The sequence below is a fragment of the Diplotaxodon limnothrissa genome, linkage group LG12 (genome assembly GCF_057381915.1).
Source record: "Diplotaxodon limnothrissa isolate DT_005_m linkage group LG12, D_limnothrissa_male_GT1.1, whole genome shotgun sequence".
NCBI classification, from domain to species: domain Eukaryota; kingdom Metazoa; phylum Chordata; class Actinopteri; order Cichliformes; family Cichlidae; genus Diplotaxodon; species Diplotaxodon limnothrissa.
Genome location: NC_140607.1, coordinates 17,083,600 through 17,104,799, shown reverse-complemented (window position 1 = coordinate 17,104,799; position 21,200 = coordinate 17,083,600). Strand labels below are relative to the sequence as shown.

Below are 21,200 nucleotides of genomic sequence, written 5' to 3'. Positions count from 1 at the left end.
TGACTCAAAGTTTCTTCTGTTTCTTCAACTTTAGGGATGTTTGAATATTGTTTACAAAGTTTTATGTGAATTTTAAAAGTCACTGCTCATTCTAATTTACACTGCTGTCTTTTATAGTTTACATGTAATCAAGATGAGACAATCGTTAGATATTGAGAAAATGTCTTTATTTAGCCTTGAATGTGGATGCGGTACCTGCATTTTAAGCACATTTTGAAATATGTGACAATCATAATTTCAACTTACTGAGGTGATTAGATCATGTAAAGCCATTAAAGCCATTATTTAAAGACCCACTGATAGTGGTGGTTTTTGTCTGGTGATAAACCTGCTAAGCAATGTGATTTCATAAAGCATAAGGAGATGGATGCAAAGTTCAGGATGAAGAGTTGAGGACTGAATGAAACTCCAGTAATCTTTGATCTCCGTTCATTTTGGCATGTTGCAATAGGACCTGCAAAAAGAAGTGGTGGTAAACGATTACAAAGGCAAGGACCAAGAATAATCACTTTTAGTTTAACTATGTGTATGCTGTCACCATTTCCACAAACGTTTCTCCCAAACAAATGTTCCTAAGTGGTGTCTGCAGGAATGAGGTAGCTGCATGTTCACCTTCATGAGTTCCTCGTCGTTTTTGGCATGCAGGTGTCTCAGGAGATACCAACTGGCCACCTGCACCACTGTCGCTGGTATATCTTGAATGTAAACCAGCCTCTCTAGCAAGCGTCTTGTTTCCCTATAGAAGACACAGCAGACATGAACAAACGTATAACATGATTGCTATCCATTAGGCAGCCTGTTCCCATGTAAATGTTTCTCTTCCTTTTTTGGATGCTTCCTTTACGGGTCACCAAAGAGGATCATCTGCCTCTATCTTACCATATCCCCAGCATCCTCCTTTGTTACACCAACCCTCTGCATGTCCTTCTTCACTACATTCATAAACTTTCTCTATTGTCTTCCCCTTTTCCTCCTACATGGCAGTTCATTATCCACAATAATGTATCCACAATCTCTACTCAGCCCATGTCCAAAGTATCTCAGCCTTGCCTCTCCAACTTTGTCTCCAAAACACTCGACATGAGCTATTCCTCTGATGTCCAACTGCAGCTTGGACTCCTGTCTTTTTGTTGGGGCCCTTGTCCGTACGTCATAGCAGGTCTAACTACTATCTGCTATCCTGTCACAAATCACCCAGATACTTGTCTCCACCTGCTCCACCTCAGTCTGGCCTGATACTGTAACTGTTATCTCTCTTCCATCAGTATTGACTAATATGAAATGAAATGAAAAGAGCTCCTGATACTGTGATTATGCTTGGCACAGAAGTTTCTGCAGCATTTCTCAAGGAATTTAGCCAGGTCATGGTTGGCATATCTGCTCAGCTCAGCATTCTCATGAATGTACTCTAATTAACCGTACTGGCAGTCCTCTGAGGGTGACAGAATGCTATAATACTACCAGGACATAAAATGTTGCTTTGCAGTTCCAAAAGTACCAATATATTGAAAAGACAGATGGAAGCATGGATTTGAAGTTTTAAGAATCTTATGTTTCATTTAATCACTTAAGCCGTTAAATTAAACATCTACAGGGATAAAATCATTTGCATGGCTATGTGGGCTGACCAACAGCACTGCAACCTGCACCTCTATGTACGTAAATAAACTTAGCATAAGGAGCTGCACCGACCTAGCAGCCATCTTTGTCACAAACTGGAGCAGAGCCTGGAAAAGAAGGGCCACAGGGGATGAGTCCAGCTTCAAGACCTCAGTAGTAGCTTCCAGCACCAAGTCCTTCCAGTCATTTCCTGGGACACCCACCTTAGAAGTCAGATCACACATGGTTCAGAGAAAACTAGGAAAGAGAAATCTGCACAAAATAAATACATCTAGTAAAGGTGTAATACGTCAAGCTACATTAATTCCAAACAACATGTGTAACACATGCACTAACTTTGGATACAAGCAAAAAGCTCTATTTAGCAATAGCGTCTTGTCAGCCACTTAGCCTTGGCTGCTCATCCTATGATTCATCAATCTTTTATCTCCTCTACTTTGAATCTGTCCTTACTTGACAGGGGTGTAAAAAAAGAGCCGACTCTGGCTTTTTGTGTGTATTCATTGAATTTTGTAATTTTTATGAAACACAACTGAGTCCTTATTGCTAAAATGCTACCTCTGGAACAAATAAATACATTATTCCCTAAATAATGCAATATAACATTTGTTGTTTGTATTGCTACAGTACAATCCTGCTTTAATAGCTGTAATTTCACACCTTAAAATTGTAGATCCTGATTTGAATCCCAAACATATACTTACCATACAAGGCCCGAGAGCTAGCAGGGCTAGTCGGAGGAGGCTGGCTACCTGACAGCTGTGCATGCCAAGCTGCGAGGCCAGCTGGAGACTCTGTCTGTAAGCCATGACCGCCTGAACCAGTAGGCCCTGGCTGCGATACACCTCAGCCAGCCACTGAGCAGAAGGAAGCAGAAGAACAGAGGAGTCACAAAATGAATGAAGATGATTTGGATCAGAGACAAGAATTCACTGAGTGACAGGTGGGGGAGAAAATATGAGAGGATAAGCATAATTACTGTTTTAAGATGCCATTATCTTCATCTAATCAAAAGATAACATGGCTAGAAGAATACTTATAACTACATAATATTAACATTTTCATTAGAATATTAATAATGAAGCTCAAATGCTATATTTTTCATTCTCCACATATATACTGTCACACGGTAGCACCAACTGCCAATATGTTCAAGGCTTTTGCTGCTACCCTGTTACTGGTAGCAACTACTTGATGTTAAGTTCAGCAATTTGAGGTTTTCAAGTGAGGTAAAGAATGTTCAGAGTCTCAGTGAAAGCAAGAGAAAATGGCAGTAGAGGAGAAAAATAACATAATTTTAGCATGAGAGCAAAACCTTTTTTTCCAATATGCTGTCTTATCTTTTGAAATATCTATGTTTCCATTTTTAGCGGTTTTCAAACTTACAATTAAAATACTGGTAATTGAAATCAAAGAAGAGATCATCACTTAGTCACTCTAGCCTTGCTGGAGTACTTTAAATGGATAAGCGGGTAAATGTAAACGCTTACATGCCATGCCCCAAGGTTGGTAGGGTTCATCATCACAGCACTGCTGAGCTGCTCCAACACAGGCTCTGGGAGGACAGTACCACCATCAGTCATAAGGAGGCGCTGACACTGCACCTGCCTCAGTGATAACATCACTGCTGCATGCTCAGGGGACACATTCAAGACCTGTGATAAAGGTAAAACTGTGTCAAAGGTGGCAGAGTTAAATATATTGCCAGAATGGACAAGATTAGAAATGGCTATCTGAGGGACAGCTCAGCTCAGTGTACCTCAGTGTTTTGGAGACAAAGTTAGAGGTGTGCACACAGTGTGTGTGAGTCCCCAATATCCTACCTGTGTGCAAAGGACCTCTGCTTGCTCTAGCTGTCCCTCCAGCATGAGACCAGTCACTGCCTGTTGTAGTACCCATCCTTCCAGAGCCTGAGCTAGAGGCCGCTCTATTTCATCCACACTACGCACTGAGACACAAAACCGCAAAAAGGTGTTAGCTACACAGTCAAATACGCAGAGACAAGTACACAAATGGGGCGACAGTAAAAGAGCACCAGTGAGCATACCTTTCTCAGAAACCACAGACATAAGGGTCTGCTGCAGCGCTTGTCTGCGAGGAGCAGAACCAGAAAGATAACAGGAAGTGTTTTCGGTGTAACAAGCAGCCATTAATCCGGCCCACGTTGCTGGATCATCTAAAGTAGAGAGCAGAATGACGACTCAAATACGTATAAGCAAGTATCTCACACACCCGTGTTCTTCAATAAATGTCACATGCAAAACAGCCATTTTTTCTATATAGGTAAGGTTACACTCCACTGATATAAATAAACATTAACAAACCTTCCTGGCAAGAAAAGGAAATGTATTTCCTCAATCTAATTGAATTTAATTGTTCTAAATTAGAGAATTAAAAAAAAATTTAATTGTATTTGTTATTTATATTTCCAGCTTTAAAAGACAATAAAAAGAATATCATGTTTATCGTGTGTAAGAAAATAATGTGTGTGTTTACCAGGACAGAGCAGCACAGCTCTCTGCATAGTCTTCAATGCATTCTTCTGACTGTCCTCTCCAGAGTGTCTGCCACTGGCCAGCTGGTTCACTCCACTGTACAACAACGCCCTCTGCAGTCACACAAGTTACGTCAACCGTTTAACATGCAAACAATGTGAATATATGGGTAAATAATTTTCGTCCTATCTCCAATCTACCATTTCTCTCAAAAATCCTTGAAAAAATAGTTGCTTCACAAGTCCATCTTCACCTAACTGATAATAACCTTTATGAACAGTTCCAGTCTGGCTTTCGTCCTCTACATAGCACTGAAACTGCTCTTATAAAAATAACAAACGACCTTCTTATAGCAGCTGATTCTGGTCTCCTCTCCATCCTTATCCTTCTTGATCTGAGTGCAGCTTTTGACACCATCTCTCATCCCATTCTCCTTAGCAGATTAGCTTCTATTGGTCTCTCTCATACTCCACTAGCCTGGTTTAAATCATACCTATCTGACCGCACTCAGTTCATTCAATTAAAATCCTTCACTTCTCAGCTTTCTCCTTTATCCACTGGGGTGCCCCAGGGATCTGTCCTCGGGCCCCTTCTTTTCATCATCTACCTTCTTCCACTCGGACATATTTTTCGTAAATATAATATTCAGTTCCACTGCTACGCCGATGACACCCAGCTCTATCTCTCTACCAAACCTGACTCTACTCTTCCTCCACCCTCCCTCATCCTCTGTCTAGCTGAACTTAATTCTTGGTTCTCCTCCAACTTTCTTAAACTCAACAGCAATAAATCGGAACTTCTTCTGGTTGGCACTAAACGACTGCTATCCAGAATTAACAATTTCTCTCTCACCATCAATAACTCGCTGGTCCCTATCTCTCCCTCTGTGAAAAGCTTGGGTGTCATTCTCGATAGCACATTATCCTTTAACTCACATATCAATAATATTACACGTGCAGCATATTTCCAACTCCGTAACATTAATCGCCTCCGCCCCTTCCTCACACCTCACGCCACTGCCATTCTCATCCATAATCTTGTTATCTCTAGAATTGACTACTGCAACTCATTATTATTTGGCCTCACACAAAAATCTATCAACAAGCTCCAACGTGTCCAGAACTCTGCTGCCCGTATTATTACTAGGACTTCTTCTACCCACCACATCTCCCCAATCCTGAAGCAACTTCACTGGCTCCCGGTCAAATTTCGCATCCATTTTAAAATAATTCTGTATACATTCAAGGCTATTCATTCTCTCTCTCCACCGTACCTCTCTGACTTATTACAGATGAAGCTCCCATCCCGCTGCCTCAGATCTTCATCTTCTCTTTCTCTCTCTGTTACCTCTGCTCGTCTGATCACAATGGGAGGGAGGGCCTTTAGCTGCTCTGCCCCTCGACTTTGGAATTCCCTACCCCCGGACCTCAGAAATATTAGTTCATTCTCTCTTTTTAAGTCCACCCTCAAAACTCATCTGTTTAAAATTGCCTATTCTTAAATTTCTGTATGTTTTAACTTTTATCTTCTATTTTTACCATTGTGTATATTTCCAGTTTTTATCTGTTGTACAGTGTCCTTGGGTGCTTTGAAAGGCGCTATTTAAATAAAATGTATTATTATTATTATTATTAAAATATACCTTTTGGATGTTTCGGTTTTTAAAAGTTTTAAAATATGTCTACAATGTACAAAAACTGAGAAAAAGAAATTACTGCTAAATTAAATGGGCCAGTTAGATCTTTTTAAAGGTTTACCGGAGAACACAAGACATAAGATAAAAGTCACATTTTTACCTTTCCTTGGGTCATACTGGAGAGACAGGCAACATGGCCAGCTACTGCAGCACCCTGTGAAATAAACAAGTGAAAAACATGAACCCCAATGAACCAAATGTGTTTGAGCATATTTGATTTGTCAGGCTTAGTACACAGGCTTACATTTGCCTTTCTAGGGTAGTACTGTGGAACCACTCTGGACAGAAGCGCCCACAAAGAAGCATTTCCAGGATTGCTATAAATAAATCAAGAAAACATGGAAAGTTGTTAAATTTATGATCTGTTGCTGCAGTGTCTAGGGTTGTTGCAGTTGTGGTTGATTGTTTTGTTTGATCACTAGAGAGTAGAATAAAATGCATATAGTGTAAAAGAGTACATACCAGCAAAATTATTTGTTTTTTGAAGTAAAGGCAAGCTTATCATTAATGCAAATTTCATTAAAGGGAAATACCTGTGCACAGCTCTTGAAACCTCCCTTGGCACTGCACTAAAATTCCCCTGCACAGCCAACAAGGTGCAGGTGAGTAGACATCGCTGCTCGATAGCACTCCCAGAGGCTGAACCTTGCTTTAGGAGCTCAGTAAGCGCAGCAGCAGCAAGTGTAGCATCACTGTTGGCCAGTCCGAGCGCACATAAACAAACCAGGGACTCTGAAATTGGCTCCTTTAACATTGAACTATGGGAACAAAAAGTAAAAACAAATAGTTTCAGCTAAAATTCAAGACTAGTACAAATATTATTTATATCTATCTATCATTAGATGGTTTCAAAATGTTTCCCATGACATAATTAAATTGTTTTCTTGACAGTTTTCCTGAATAACAGCATATTTTTAAAGTAGAAACCTATCACACGTATCTATTTTTGATTTATTTTTATGGTTTACACAGCCAGAGCTTATGTGTAGATACTGGGCACAGACTCCCAGTGGCATGCAGATAAAAATAAAAAATAGGAACCATTTGTGGCAAGTCTAAACCTGAAAAATGACAGTATGTGCACAATAAAATAAGCTCTTCCAACCAAAGCATAGAGCACAATATAAGTGATTAAAGGAGATTCAAATGTTTTGTCCTTCAGGTTCAGCAATACTGGCAAGCAAAACGCTCTTTTTACAATCAACATTAAAACATAAAACAAAAACCAATAAAGCTTTCTGATCTTTTTTTTTTTTTTTTAATACTAGCAAATATTGAAAATGAACGATGGGAAAAACCAACATTATTGATTAAAATGACAGATAAATAGGACATAAAACTAGTACAATCCATAAAACACTCACTACGACTCACCATTTAAACAGCAGAGTCTTGGCTGAGTCTAGGTTACCCTGCTGGTGCTGCAGCAGGGCCAGAGCTGTCAGTGTATAAGCCTTTTCCTTCTCACTAGAAGCCACAGCCAAGGCGCGTTCATAGGCTATAATATATACACACATGCAGCAGTTTATTCACAGCCCCTTTGACATGTAAACACATATGAAATCTCTTCACTTTGGTGTTTTCCAGTCCTTACCGCTGATGCTGTCTGAGATGAGTCCTGCCTTGCAGTAGGCCAGAGCCAACCCAACCAGGTCACTGAGCTCTTGCAGTGGAGTGGAATTATAAACATGCACAGCCTCCTCCCACTGACCTGAAGTGCTGGAAAAGCCAGAGCGGAACATAAAAAAGTGACATTTAGGATAAAAGATAAGCAATTTGAAAAAATAGTTTAAGTATATCATAATGAGACAGCTGGTTACCACAATGCACGGCCATAGCTGCCCAGAGAAAATGCCAACTCTTCTGAAGAGGATGTGGACTGAAGTAGTTCAACCGCTCTGAGGAAGCATATTGGATTGCAAAAGGTCAATTGAAAACCCAATATATATAACATTATGTTCCTTCTCGGTTATACTGCTTCATCAATTAGAAAGCAGAGACAGTCAGTGTATTTCAAATACATACCTCTGGTAAGCCTGTAAAGCCTGTCTCTTCAGCTGCAGATGCTCATTCAGATAGCCCAGCATAATGAAGGCATCAGGATCTGATTGAATCCTTTCTGAAAGAGATGCAAAAAAATATACAAATAACCAAAAAGTCTGCCAGTAACACATGCAAAGCTAAGTGAAAACCACAACACCTGTGGATCCTGTGTGCAAATCAGTACGCAAGACATGTACCTGTGTACTTGCTGAGCGCCACCTGAGCAGCAGAGATGGCATTCATCTGCACGATGTTGTAACGGTACAGTTCTGAGTCTCTGTTGCTCTTATCCAGCAGCGTGGAGCAAACCCAGAAGGCATATCCTTTCACGCCTTCCATCTGACGGAGAAACATGTCAGGATTGATAAGGAAAGACAGAAATGAAGGGAATATCAAGTCTGACAGAGCAAAGCAAAACATCACTTTGTGTTGTACCATGCCAGCATTACTATATCCTTACAACTAAAAGGCTTGGAGCTTAAAACTAAGCACAGCGACTAAGAAAGGTGAAGCAAACACTGTTATTAGCTTGCTAATAAGTGGGTATTACGATAGCAGGTCACGCACATGTGTGCTGAGTTCAGTGGTGTGCCTGAAAAGATCCATGGTGTCATAGCTTCCCACGCGTTCTGCTATCAGCGCCTGGTAGGAGGACAAAGGATGAAACTATAATTTAGACAGATAAAGACAAAGAGGCCAAAAAAGTCACAGTGTTATGCCAGTACTTTCAGTGTAATCAAACTTTATGGAGCTCCCTCACCGAGCAATGATGTCTTTCACATTCCTTACTACTCCAAAAATACAGCCCAAGTAATAATTTTACCTCTCTCTGCTAGTTGTGGCTTTGAATGTATATGCATTTATTAGAAATAGTATACATTCATCAACAGTGAACCGTTGCCTGTAATGTGATATTTTCTTGGCTTGGGGGCTTTCAAGTTATCAATAAATGCTGAGAGTGGTACCTGTCCGATCCAGCAGTTGACATAAAGTGGCTCCAAAGACTGAGCAATCTTGAAGGCCTCGTGTGCAAGCTAAAACAATAAATCCACATTTGAACAATGAAAATGTCATCCACCTATGTTAAAAACAGAAGAAATATGTAGCATAAACCAAGTAATCACATACCTCTATATTTTCCTTCTTCAGATACAGGCTACCAAGGTTTGTCCAGGCCACAACATTCTGCAATGACATTTAAGAGTCACGTAAAAACAGCAGAATATTTACTACCGTAATACTTTATTAATCTCTACAGCAAATGTGCCGTACGTACATTAGGCTCAACTTGGATGGACTTGATGAAGCAATGCTGAGCCAGAGCATAGTTCTCAAGATCTGATGTGAGAAAAGAAGGAGAAAATATTTTGTTCTTTTTTGTAAAGATTGCTTAGAAGTATATAATTATTTATAATCGTAAAAGGTTTTGTAAAAATGATTGCACCTTCTTGTAGACTAAAAATCTTGAGATGACTTAAATGAAATGAAATGTATTCATAAGATTTGCTTTTCTATTTTTGTAACTTAACAACATATTTATCAAACTTAAGTCCATTAAGTTGAGAGACCTTAGTACTCTTGTCAGAGAAATAAAGATATTTTTCAAATGCCACAACATTTTGACTCTTTTTATGTAGAAATAATAACAGGCAGAGCTTTCAACAGACTTCAGGGAGACGATGTTGCTTCATTCCTAAGTGCAAAAATAAGGGAAATAAAACAAGCTATACAGGCTTTTACTCTAAAAACACAACCGTTACCTGAGAATGTCGTTACCTTTGTTCATGGAAACAACTCCCAGGGCATTCCAGTAGCTGTGGTTGCTGCTGTCCATCATGATGGCTTTTTTTAAGCACTGCATAGACAAAAAGACCATGAGATAGAGACCTCTTTCTGGAACAAACAATGCAAAGATGTTGTACAGGGTTCGGCAAATAACCTGCTGGGCCTTCTCTATGTCCATAGCTGGGGAGTTCTGGTCATTCTGTGTAAGGCTGGCCTGATGATAATAGTTGAGCCCTAAGTCATACCACCGACTGGCAACTTCAGGCATCAGTTTCAAAGCATGAGCATAGCACCTGTGGCAAAACATATCAGTTTCAATTTCTGCTTGGCTAAAAGGGGCAGGTAGGATAAGCAATGTAAAAAAAGCACAAATATATAGTACTAACTATTCTTATGCATTATCAGCCTTATAATGATATGATAATGGCCATACCTCTCACCGACTTTTAGTGTCTGGGCCTGGTTGAGCATTTGGCTCTCAGTGTTGGCATCTAAACCAGCAAGTAGGGCTGGCACTATAACCTTGGCTCTGTTTGGGGAGACGGTGCTAACTGCAGTGCAAGCATCGCCCAGCAGCTTCCACAAGCAGGAAAGGTCTGGTCGCAGCTGTACAGCTCTGGAGATCACAAAGTAAAGAATCTTAGAAAAAGACTACGTGTGCTATGCATAATGTTCAGAACCACCAGATGAAGTATCGAGGAACAGCCCTACAGTAAACGCAGGAGCTCTTGACCAGCAACAAGATAAGTGTTGGAATAAAGTTCAACTTTTGCCAAATAATGTCAAGTGGTATAATAAATAGATTCGTCAATCAAATGTCAGTATATTCACCGCTAAAAGGACCATTACTGCACCATAGCTTCACTAGCAAATACCTGTTTGCTGTTATAACAATATTACAGATGTCATATATAGAGCGTTTAGGGTTCGCGGGTTGAATGAGTGTGTTGTCATTACCTGAAGAGGTTCTGTATTGCTTGCTGAATGAGGTCAATGGCTCCTCCATCTCTGCAGTCCTGCATTAAACTTTTTGCCAGAGACAGCTGACACTCCCCAAGACCTGAATAAAAGACCATGTTAAGTAAAATTAAATGCCCAGATTTAGACATATCACTCCCTGAAGATGTGCAATAAAATACCTAATAGATTACATTAAATCAAATAAAGTGCATCTAAAGGGTACAATGAAACATTCACTTACCTTTAAGAGCAGGGACATAGTCCTGCTTTGCTGTGATCAGCAAGTACTCTGCGACAGCCTCTTTGAACTTGCCCAGAGTCTGTTTGATTGCAGCAGCCTGGTAGACACTGTAGATGGAGCAGGGCTGAAGCTGATGGGCTTTACCAAAAGCTTTCAGAGCTGCTGTGAAGCTCCGGCGGTTTAGATATGCTTCACCTAAACACTCCCAACACACCCAGTCCTCTGGGTCTGCTCTTAAAGCGGCCTGCAGGCTAAAATTAGAAATAAAATATTCAACAGCACTTATACACTTAGACCGTGGTAATAAATTTAGTTGTCTCAGATGTGTAAATCTTACTCCGCTATGGCCTGTTGATTTTCTCCAACTTTCAGGTAGTATAGGCCTCGTCTCATCCAGGCCCATTTAGCCGAGCCTGGAGTGGCTTTCTCTAACACAGACTGAAGAATGGCTAAGGCAGCGTCCTGTGTCAATCAGCAAAGAGAGAAAGAAGGCACAAAACGGGGAAAAAACTTGTAAGGAGACTAAAGGCAATAGCAAGGAGCCAAACAAGACGCCCGATTCTCAGAATTTGGTGACTTTTTCACCCCCAAGACAACTCACCATGTCTCCCTGCCCCATACTGAGATCCACCGAGGCAGCGCCAGACTCCACATCTTCACTGTCCAGCTGAAAGGCCTTTTTGTAGCAGCCTTGTGCACGGCCATAATCCTTTGCAATGTCCCGATAATAATGCCCCAGGTAGCGAAATACACAGCCAAGGTGTGGATCTAGCTTTGCAGCCTGAAAAGGGCAAAACAGGCCTTTCAAACTAAAATGTCATTCATCTCTTATTTTCAAAGACCGACCCATTAGCACCTGAATTCACCTTTCCTACCACATACACAAAACTTTCAATAATAATTTCACAAACCTTCAGCAAATGTGTGTGAGCTTTGCTCCGGTCTTTACGGGTCTCTTCTCCCATGTCCCAGTAGAGCTGTCCAAGCAAAAAAAAATACTCTCCACAGTCTGGGCTCTGACTTGCAGCCTTTAGGAAACTACATTAAAAAAAATACAAAAAACAGTTTGGTGGGATGAACCAAATTATTTTATGCCATGCAAATGGGCTCTTTTACGTAAGTTTAAGACAGTAGACTGCCATAGAAAATACGAATAAAAAGATTTATTCGTCTTTTTTTTTTTTTTACCTCTGCTCTGCCAGCTGCTTTTCACCTTTAACCATGTGCACCAGTCCTCTCAGAGCCAATCCTTGGGCTAGGTTTGGGTTGGAAGCCACCAGTTCTGATGACACCTATAAAGAACAGACTAGTTTACTGCTGGCCAGTTCATCAGTTCACCAGACACATACTCCTTGCGTCCTGCAATCATAACTTAGTTAAAATAACAGAAATATGTTGTTTTCATTGACAGAATCAGTAAGTATTCATTTAATTCAACCTTAAGTGCTTGGCCAGTCTGTCCCTTGTTAAGGTATGCACGTCCTTTAAGGGCTAACAGAACGGGGTCTTTTTCAGCTTCTGGAATCTAAAAAACAAACAGACACAGATGTGGCATTTCCTTTGATGTTATATCAACACTTACAGCTTCTAACAATCTCCACAACAATTTTATTAATTAAATACTATAGCTTATTAAGCTATACAATGCTGTTTAAAGCGAGCATTTACCAACTCATTACCTGTTTAAATGTCTCCAAAGCCTGCTCTCCAGCTTTCTCTCCTCCACTTCTCACTAAAGCCTCTAGTTTTAGTCGAAGAAGTCTGATCCTCAGCTCCTTCTCTTCAGAGTCACACACATTCAAACCTAATAAAAAAGGACACACACTGAAGTGTCTTTTTCAGGGATTAAAGACATTGATCTTTAAAGTCAGTACTTAAGACCCTTTTTAGTCACCCTCTTTTTAATTAAATATTGGTGATGTCTTGAGTGGACACAGTTAAATATACCTTGTGAGCATGATGTAGCGCTGTCAGCGTATCTGTAAATTTTAAACTGGGCTTCAGCCAGACTGTACCATCCTGTAGTTGAGCTCATTTTCTTCAATCCTAATAAAAGTGGAGGAGACAGATAATGAATAAAAATGACCATCGAGAGCACATATTAAAGGATAAAGTGTTAAGGTATGTTTTTTACATTGTTTGTTACTGTGACAACTCACCTTGTGTAAGGTCATCAATGGCATCTTTATACCTTCCTTCCAGCAATGTTTTTGTGCCCAGACACAAATGACCCAATCCACTGTCAGGGACCAGGTCCATGAGGCGGGAGAAAGAGCTAACTGCCTCCTCATTAAAGTTTCCTTTGGAGAAACGAGAAGAAGATACATATGACTCTGCCATTTATGAACATCCATTATGAATACAAAAAGGCAAGGATTTTCTTTTAAATGTTATTTTACCTGTTTTAAGGTAATGATGACAAAGAACCTCAAGAGGATAACTTTGGTTGGGGTAGAGGGAAATCATGGACTGACATGCTGCAGTCATTCTGGCTTCTTCTTGTGGTAGCTGCAGTAAGACCAGATTCATGATTAACAGGTCATTTTGAGAAGCATAACTACCTATAATGAGCTGGCCTTTTTGGATACACATTTCCAGACTCTAATGATCCTTAAGTTTCTGTGATAGTTAGCTAGACATAAGAGAAGATGCACTTACTAGAGAAAGACATTTGACATAGTCAGCTGAGACCTTCTTGTGGTCCTCTCCTGGTACAGGATCGATGAGAACCAGAGCTTTCTCAAATGCTGTGATTAACTGATAAGCACAAAGAAACCAAGAACAGCATTGATGTGTGTGCAGTAGGAAACACCATGAAGACTTTTGCTTCTCGTAATCAGTGGGTGGTTATGATATGTAGAAGTTATGGCGAGCCAGCTGTAGCCAGCCTATTACATTGGATTTTGTTAGAAGACATGAATCTCAAGTACTGTAAAGTGTTTACATATAAAGGAAACATAATGTTGATGAGTTAAAAGTCCACATTTTGGTCTTACATGCTGCTGAGTTTCACTATCCTGCTCCACCTCCTTAAGACAGTCTGAGGGGAGCTGGGTCATCTTTTGCAATAGCTGCACTAACTCCTTTTTATCCACGGGTTCTTCTTCCTTCAGCTGTATGAGCTGCAGCCAAACCCTGGCCAGCTGTTCACATACAGAAACATATTCACATGTGTTAAAAACATAAAACACACACATAGACAATCTATTTTCATTAGTCTTGAAACTGCATACCTTTAAATATTCTTTGTCAGACTCATAAATTTCTGTCAGTTTGTTGATCACCTCATAACATTTGTTTTTGTCTGAGCTGCAAATCGAGAACATGATGAAAAATCAGTAACCGCATAATATTCTGTCACAGTGTATTAATTACTTTCAATTTGATTTTTTATTAATCATTATTTTTATCTGTTTTATATATTTATAGGAAACTTCAGGTAATAAAATGTTTCCATATATTACCTTGCATACAACTCAACAAGTTTCTGGTAGACATTAGGCAGCTCAACCTTGAAGTCCCACTGATCAGTCTTATCATACAAATTTGCCAAGCCCTTAAAGAAAGAACAATTATTCAGACTGTGCATTATTAATAGAGGACAGAGAGGAGAGAGGTATTTTATACGGGATGACATCCTGAGTAAAGATGAATCTATTTTTTAAAGAAAAAAAATCATAGAGGCATGCAGATTAAATCTGAAGTAATTTCAACTGGTTATTATTATCAAATTAACCAATCATAGTAGCGTAGTATTAAATGGCTAGAGAGAACAGTTATCATTAACTAATACATTCTGTACCTTACCTGCCAAGCCAGCAGCTGCTCCGGCTCCAGCTCCACTGCCTTTTTATAGGCTGCCTGTGACTGATCCGGTTGATCCAGTTCACTGGCTGACAAGCCGATGAAGACCCAAGCATTGTAATTGTTTTTCTCAATTTTCAAAACAGTCTAAACCCACAATGCAGAGAGGAAGGTCAATTTTACATTTTTACTCCTAGTATGTCTGAGAAGAGCATATTACATTTTCAACTTACTGTTATTTAAAAAACATTGAGATACTTTACCTTGCAGTGTTTTAGAGCTTCTTTGAATTCTTTGTTTTTAATGGCCTCTCTGGCACTTTTCAGCGCGGATTTCACTTCTTTATTAGACATCTTGTTGCTATGAAGAGACAACAAAGCAATACACCTTTCAAAAAAACAGCAAACTCTACACAATGATCAGATCTCAGTGGTTGAAAAAATGAATACAATTCAATTTTGTTTATATAGAACCAAATCACTGCTACAGTCAACTGTATAAGCTAGTTTTATAGGTAAAGGTAAAGACCCTACAATAATACAGGGAAAACCCCAATAATTAGACAACCTCCTGTGAGCAAGTACTTGGCAACAGTGGAAATGTAAAACTCCGGTTTGACAAGAAAAAATCCTCTGGCAGAACCAGGCTCAGGGAGAAGCATCGTTTGAAGCCTAAAATTTCTCTGCATATTTGTATTAATGTGGACTGGGTTGTGTTAGGAAAGAGATTATGCCACATAGTGATTTACTATATTGCAGGAGTCTAAAGTGAATTTCTATATACTGAATTTCCAGAGGAACCTACCCAAGGGATTAATAAAGTTCTATCTAACTATCTATTTACATATATTAGTAGATGATTGTCGGCTAATGCTGCTAGTGAGCAACATTAGCTTGAGCTGTGGGCTTGTTCCGATCATAAAATGCATATTTTAGAGTGCAAGTAAATTTAGAACCATGGTTTACACTTAATATTCAACTTTCTCAATTGACCGAGTTAACTTTAACCCCTGTATCTTTTGAAAATGCGTAAAAATAAAAAAAACAATAAAAGTTGGATCACCTACTGTTTACATTGACAGCTTGCGGAGCCTGCTCCCTTCGCCAGCTGACCCGGAAGTAGAAGAAAAGTAACGAGACTGGACTTTCAAAATATAATTCAAAGCGGCGCTTCAGCTGGAAAGCCTCTTCAATTGTTGAACTTTGTTTACAGTCTGCTTTACGTGCTATTGTCCACAGCCAACTACCAGTGCAGCGTGAAATTTGACAAGATTAAATAAACGGAGAAGTAAAAGGTTCAATCATTTTTAAGTCTGATCTGTAACTGAATAATTATTTATTAAACAATATTTTTAAAATCCCGTTTATCAGGTTCTAGAGTATTGGTTTTTAAACTTTAAAGATGCAACTAGACAGATCTAATTTTTTTCATGGTTTCTTATTTGTTTTTCTTTCACTGCAGAAAATGCTCAAATAAAGGGTCAAAAAAAATTTTTTTTTACCTTTATTTTTGAAGCCTAAATTGTTCTCCAGTTGTTCTTATAACCCAGTCATCATTGCCAGTTCACCATCATCAAATGCATGGAGTTTGAAGCAATAACAATAACAATGATAATAATATTTGTGGTCATTGCACGTGTACAGTGAAATTGGATATTATATTATCAGTGCACACATCTGAAAATGACTTACAAAAAAGTCCAAAATTTATATAGATATATAAAGAGCACAAAAATACCTTAAAATTCACCATAAAAACTTTCTAAAAAGGTAAAGTAAACTGTACATCATGCCACTGATACAACATGTTTTACATTCTGTGGGTAAACACTACACAGATGATTCTCTTAGAAAAACATGCACAGTCCTAACAGCATTTAGTTTTTGGAGGAAAATTATTTATTCCTTGTGTTTGTTCTGAAACTTCAGGGCAGCAGTTCAGACAGAAGGGGGGGGGGGGGGGGGGGGGGGGGGGGTCCCAGCTGCATAGGGTAAGAGACAAGGTACACTCTGAACACCAGTATGTCTTTTTGTGTAGGCACAACACAAAAAGGAGACAACCATTCACAATCACATTCAAACTTAATAGCAAATAAACTGATCTGCATTAACTGAATGTCTTTGGACTGTGCAAATTGTCATCTGGGCTATGGACAATAATTAATTATAACTGATACTTTGGTTTAAATTACATAAATTACATACATTTAAATTACAGAAGTAATTTACACTACATTACAAAGAAAATCATGTAAAGTCCCTGAAACACTGGTGGAAATTTGTATGAAGGGGACGATGTCAGAGATGTAGACTGAAGTGTGTCATACTGTGAGCCTAGGACATCTGTAGGTTATCAATCACTGTAACCACTGCAGTACTAACATGAGACACCGCAGAACAGATCAACGACTTACACAAAGATCCAAACTTTATCAAAGTGCAATTTCAATTTGTTCTACTAGTTATTAGACATAAAATATCACTAATAGCCATAGAGCCACTTGTCAATGGCTCTCTCATTGGCTAATGCATCTTTTTGCCAATCCACATGCCACCGGAGGTTACCAATGACTTGACTATAGTTTCTCCCTAAGCTAAGGCGCCATGCACCGAATGCTTTTTTATTGTAGACGTGAACAGCTTCAGACACTTTTGGATAGTCCACGATGCTACGCAACTGCTTCTCCAGATGTGCTTGCACATCTGGGAATTTGTGAACCACATTGTGAAGTTCATCCTTGTCCAGTGTGAGATCTGCAAAAGAAAAGCAGGAGAAAAACAATTAAAGGACACTGTTACACCCCTCTGCAGCCCCTAATTGGCCACACCTAGTCAGGTGTGGATAAAAGCACACCTGAGGCGGACTTTCGAGAAACTCACTAGTTTTTGCCTTGATGGCACCAGCCATTTTACCTGCTATGCCAATTTAAGATAAAACCTCTTCTCACTAACACTCTGGTATTCGTCTCCTTTTTTATGTTGCGGCTTTTGAGCCGGGTCGTAACAGACACATACGAAGACAAGCTGAAGTTAGCGTCAGAAGCTTTAGGCTCACCAAAGAGTTGCGCGGAAACACTCAGGCCATCGGCGTACGTGATGTATTTCCACTGATCACTTCGCAGCATGTAAGTAGAGGCGTTGACGTTACAACCATGATATTCGCTGAATGCCCAGGCTCTCTGCTGTTGGTTAGAAAAAGCAATAGATGTGGACAGCAGAGGAAGGAGGGACTGGCCACTTAGATTCCCTACTGCTGAAATCCCAGCAATCTCTGCAAAATATAAAAATGTGTCACAACGTTCGATTTGAAATAATCAAATCAATATTTACCACCGCTTTCATGCTGTTTTTATAGACAGTAGTCAAACAGCAGTGGCAGCACTGAAAAAAAAGGCAGGAGGCTGAGCTGAGCACAGGTCAACTGGTTTGGAGACAAGATCAGAGAGGCAAGGCTGAGACGGTTTGGACATGTGCAGAGTGGATAAATGGAACAAAAGATCTCAAAGATGGAGAAAAAGAGGAAGACCACAGAGAAGCTTTGCGCATGTAGTGAAGAAGGACATGCAGAGGGCTGGTGTGAAAGAGGAGGATGTTAGGGAGAGGGTGACATGAGGCAGATGATCCACAACATCCTATGTTGTCTGTCTGCCTCCTTACCCAGCACAGTGGGATAGAGATCAACCAAAGATACAAGCTGGTTGACCTGCTGGCCAGAGATGAGCCCAGGCCCCATGATGAGAAGGGGAACGTGGGAGCTTCCTTCAAACATCGACATCTTATAGAACTGCCGGTGCTCCATGGCCAGCTCCCCATGGTCAGCCGTAAATATCACGACTGTGTTGTTAAGCACGCCGGTCTCTCTCAATGCAGAAATCACTTGACCTGGTGAGACAGAGCATGTGGAAGATGGAGTAAGAGCCAATCCATTTTGGGATTTTCTGTGAATTCAATCAAAAACTTTATTCAAACAGCAGAGAAAAGATAGCAGTGCCACAGACAGTGTGTCTGTGAGGTTCATATGCTTTAACTCTCCACTTTTAAATCTTGTAAAAATGATGGTTTGTATCTTTTTTTTTCTACACTGCATTTGTAAGCTCAAAGAAAACACCATTCCAGGCATGTTTGGTTTTTTTCTTTAAGATCTCAAAACCATCGTTTCAGTCCAAAATAGCAGCTGTGAGACCAGAATGTAGCGAATTACTGCTGTCAACTAACCCAGCATGGCATCGGTTTCGGCGCACATGGCGTAATAGAAGGCCCGAATGCTTTTGACTTCATCGTCGGTAAAAACACCGCTGCAGTTTTTGGTGAAGGTGGAGTAGTAGTCAACAGGGTGCATGGCAGCCAAAGGCAACCATTTGGGAACAGAGATGAGGTCAGAATTCACCTGTGCGTAAGAAAAAAAAACAAAAATTCGTTTCACTCAGGGATTTTTTTTTTGACACAAAGTGCAATAAAAAAAAACAGAGACGGAAAAAGCATGCCTTTGTGAGCCAGTATGGTGACGTACGGAAGGTGGATCCCCCTGCAGTCTGCCCCAGGGATTCAGTCTTATACGGGTGAGGTAAATTGAGGCCAAGGTAAAGAGCGAAAGGCTCGGGTGTGGTGGACGCAGCTGTCTGGTGGATCCACTGCGTGGCCTTATCTGTGTTTTCCCAGTCTTTGCTCATGATCTTTACAGTTGACTTGTTCCCAACAAGTTCAGAAACAGGCCGGCCCTCTTGGCGCAGGAGGAACTGGACGTCTCGTGTCCATGCCTCAACTCGATTACTGCAACACATGTACAAAAACAGGAAGTGGAAAAATGTGAAAGGCACTGTTTGGAAACAAATGCAAATGCACGCAGACAGTCTGTTACTGCCACTAGCATTTTTCCTTGTGTGATTGTGTGTGTGTGTGTGTCTGTGCATAATATTAATTTGGGGGGAAAAAATAAGAAGAGGAAAGCGAAAGTGTTTTCCTACTGAGACCATGCTACATGTTAAACCTTACATTTACAACAGTACCTGACAGAGTGAGCCCCAGATGTATAATCCAGCTTGCCTATCATCTTGGTACGATACCCATTCTCCTTCAGCAAATCCATCCACGTGGTTGTGTTTGCATCTAAGCACTTGTAGTTGTTCCACGACTGAGTGAGGTGAACATACTGACCGCTCCACATTGCTGAGAGCAAAGTTTAAGCAGCTGAATTACAACATGCAATTTTAAAAGAAAGTCAAAGTAGATTTTTTTTCTAGAGGGCAAATATGTCGCTTACCTGCTCTGGAAGGGCAGCAGATGGGCGAGTTGGTGTAAGCATTAAGAAAGGTGGAGCCGAGCTGCCTGAGATAGTTTGTATATGGCAATTGTACAAGTTTGCTGCCAGGGTCAAAGGACAATCGACCATCCTCAAGAGACACAAAAAGTCATATGGGGATCAAGATACACAGATGCAAGTTGTACATGAAGATAACAAGGAAATATTCAACCACAAAATATAAAGCATCTCTGCAATGCTGTTGAATTTTGATGGACAATACAGCTTTCTCATTCTGTTTTAACCTATTAAGAGTAACTATCTAGTAATAAAGCACTGAAATTTAAGTCATACTTACAAATGCATCACTCATCACCATCACAATGTTGGGTTTGGATGCTTTCTGGCAAATACTTTGACCACATTGCTGAGAAAGGAAAATGAAACCCAGCACTATTATGTTCATGACAGCTTCGTGTCCTCCTGAAGTTATAGACGTGAAAGAAAAGACCCGTCGGAAAAGCATTCGACTTTTATTAGTGGGCATCACAAAGTTCCTGCTCGCCTACAAGCGCCTCAGCCTGATATGTTGTACACATCCCGGTTACGCTTTCAAAATAAGAGGTTTCATTTTTGTTGACGTTCTAACATGCATTAAAAACTGACTATTTATGCAAATATCACCGTTTAAGCGGAAAAAAATTTAAAAACAAATATTTAACATAAATCACACCTACTGTCAGTAATTCTAACACCAGCAGGAGATGAGAAGAACTTAGCAGCAAGAACACAAATAATATCAAAACCAATCTTACCTTAGCCTGTCATTACAAAATGCCAACTGTAGAGGGCAGCATTTATCTAAGCATAAAAAGAGCAAATTCGCACCACTCCAAACCCCTAATTAGATAAGGAAAAGATGTGTGGATGGAACTCTTAATCAAATACAATCTGTGTTTAATTAATTAGCGCCAATCTTTACTGTAGATCTAATTACGGAACATGGACACAGAGACATATCGCAATTTCTGTGTAACTAACTATAACTGTAAAGGCTCTAGGTAGCATAACATTACAAAATGTTATCTTATGCCCTGTAATTATCACTGAATTGAAATCAGAAGTGATGTCATTGGCCCTAACTAGCTGTTGGTTGAACCAACAGTAAGTTGCAGTGACGTTCAACAGGTGATACTGCCGCCCACGCTGGGAACAACGACCGCCGCGAGGTGGCGTCTTGATCCTCAGAGTTGTTTATCTTTAAACTAGGACTTCAGCACAAGGATGATGTCTGCCGTGCCGTGGATTCATTTAATCT

At 40.0% G+C, this 21,200-nt stretch overlaps 2 protein-coding genes across 2 annotated transcripts; both read right to left on the bottom strand.

The window, feature by feature from the left end:
* Positions 1–179: 179 nt before the first annotated feature.
* On the bottom strand, positions 180–15,746 carry skic3 (SKI3 subunit of superkiller complex). Its single transcript, XM_085367225.1, has 41 exons — positions 15,707–15,746; positions 14,908–15,004; positions 14,648–14,791; positions 14,305–14,396; positions 14,074–14,149; positions 13,837–13,983; positions 13,499–13,597; positions 13,240–13,348; positions 13,000–13,140; positions 12,788–12,886; positions 12,520–12,644; positions 12,279–12,365; positions 12,029–12,132; positions 11,752–11,878; positions 11,442–11,621; positions 11,178–11,302; positions 10,841–11,091; positions 10,597–10,699; positions 10,073–10,255; positions 9,794–9,932; positions 9,631–9,709; positions 9,131–9,192; positions 8,983–9,039; positions 8,820–8,888; positions 8,422–8,496; positions 8,052–8,193; positions 7,837–7,930; positions 7,632–7,709; positions 7,406–7,530; positions 7,186–7,309; positions 6,345–6,569; positions 6,056–6,128; positions 5,912–5,965; positions 4,117–4,228; positions 3,668–3,796; positions 3,444–3,568; positions 3,111–3,275; positions 2,325–2,477; positions 1,693–1,823; positions 613–736; positions 180–454 (listed from the first exon to the last, which is right to left on the bottom strand). Exons 2-41 carry the CDS (start codon positions 14,995–14,997, stop codon positions 377–379), a joined length of 4,695 nt encoding a protein of 1,564 aa, XP_085223351.1. The 5' UTR covers positions 14,998–15,004; positions 15,707–15,746; the 3' UTR covers positions 180–376.
* A 1,379-nt stretch (positions 15,747–17,125) lies between these two features.
* On the bottom strand, positions 17,126–20,429 carry arsk (arylsulfatase family, member K). Its single transcript, XM_085368126.1, has 8 exons — positions 20,241–20,429; positions 19,904–20,033; positions 19,650–19,809; positions 19,128–19,413; positions 18,859–19,030; positions 18,301–18,525; positions 17,699–17,914; positions 17,126–17,397 (listed from the first exon to the last, which is right to left on the bottom strand). The coding sequence occupies exons 1-8, from the start codon at positions 20,427–20,429 to the stop codon at positions 17,126–17,128; spliced, it is 1,650 nt and encodes a 549-aa protein (XP_085224252.1).
* Between the last annotated feature and the right edge of the window lie 771 nt (positions 20,430–21,200).

Coding starts and splice junctions, on each gene's coding strand:
- skic3 (XM_085367225.1), bottom strand. CDS start 14,997: ATGTCTAATAAAGAAGTGAAATCCGCGCTGAAAAGTGCCAGAGAGGCC. Junction 9,040..9,130: donor CCATCCAAGTTGAGCCTAAT/GTACGTACGGCA, acceptor ATGTCATTGCAG/AATGTTGTGGCCTGGACAAA. Junction 6,129..6,344: donor GTTTCAAGAGCTGTGCACAG/GTATTTCCCTTT, acceptor ATTTATTTATAG/CAATCCTGGAAATGCTTCTT.
- arsk (XM_085368126.1), bottom strand. CDS start 20,429: ATGCCCACTAATAAAAGTCGAATGCTTTTCCGACGGGTCTTTTCTTTC. Junction 19,810..19,903: donor CTGCTGCCCTTCCAGAGCAG/GTAAGCGACATA, acceptor CTTTGCTCTCAG/CAATGTGGAGCGGTCAGTAT. Junction 19,414..19,649: donor TCTGGGGCTCACTCTGTCAG/GTACTGTTGTAA, acceptor CATGTGTTGCAG/TAATCGAGTTGAGGCATGGA.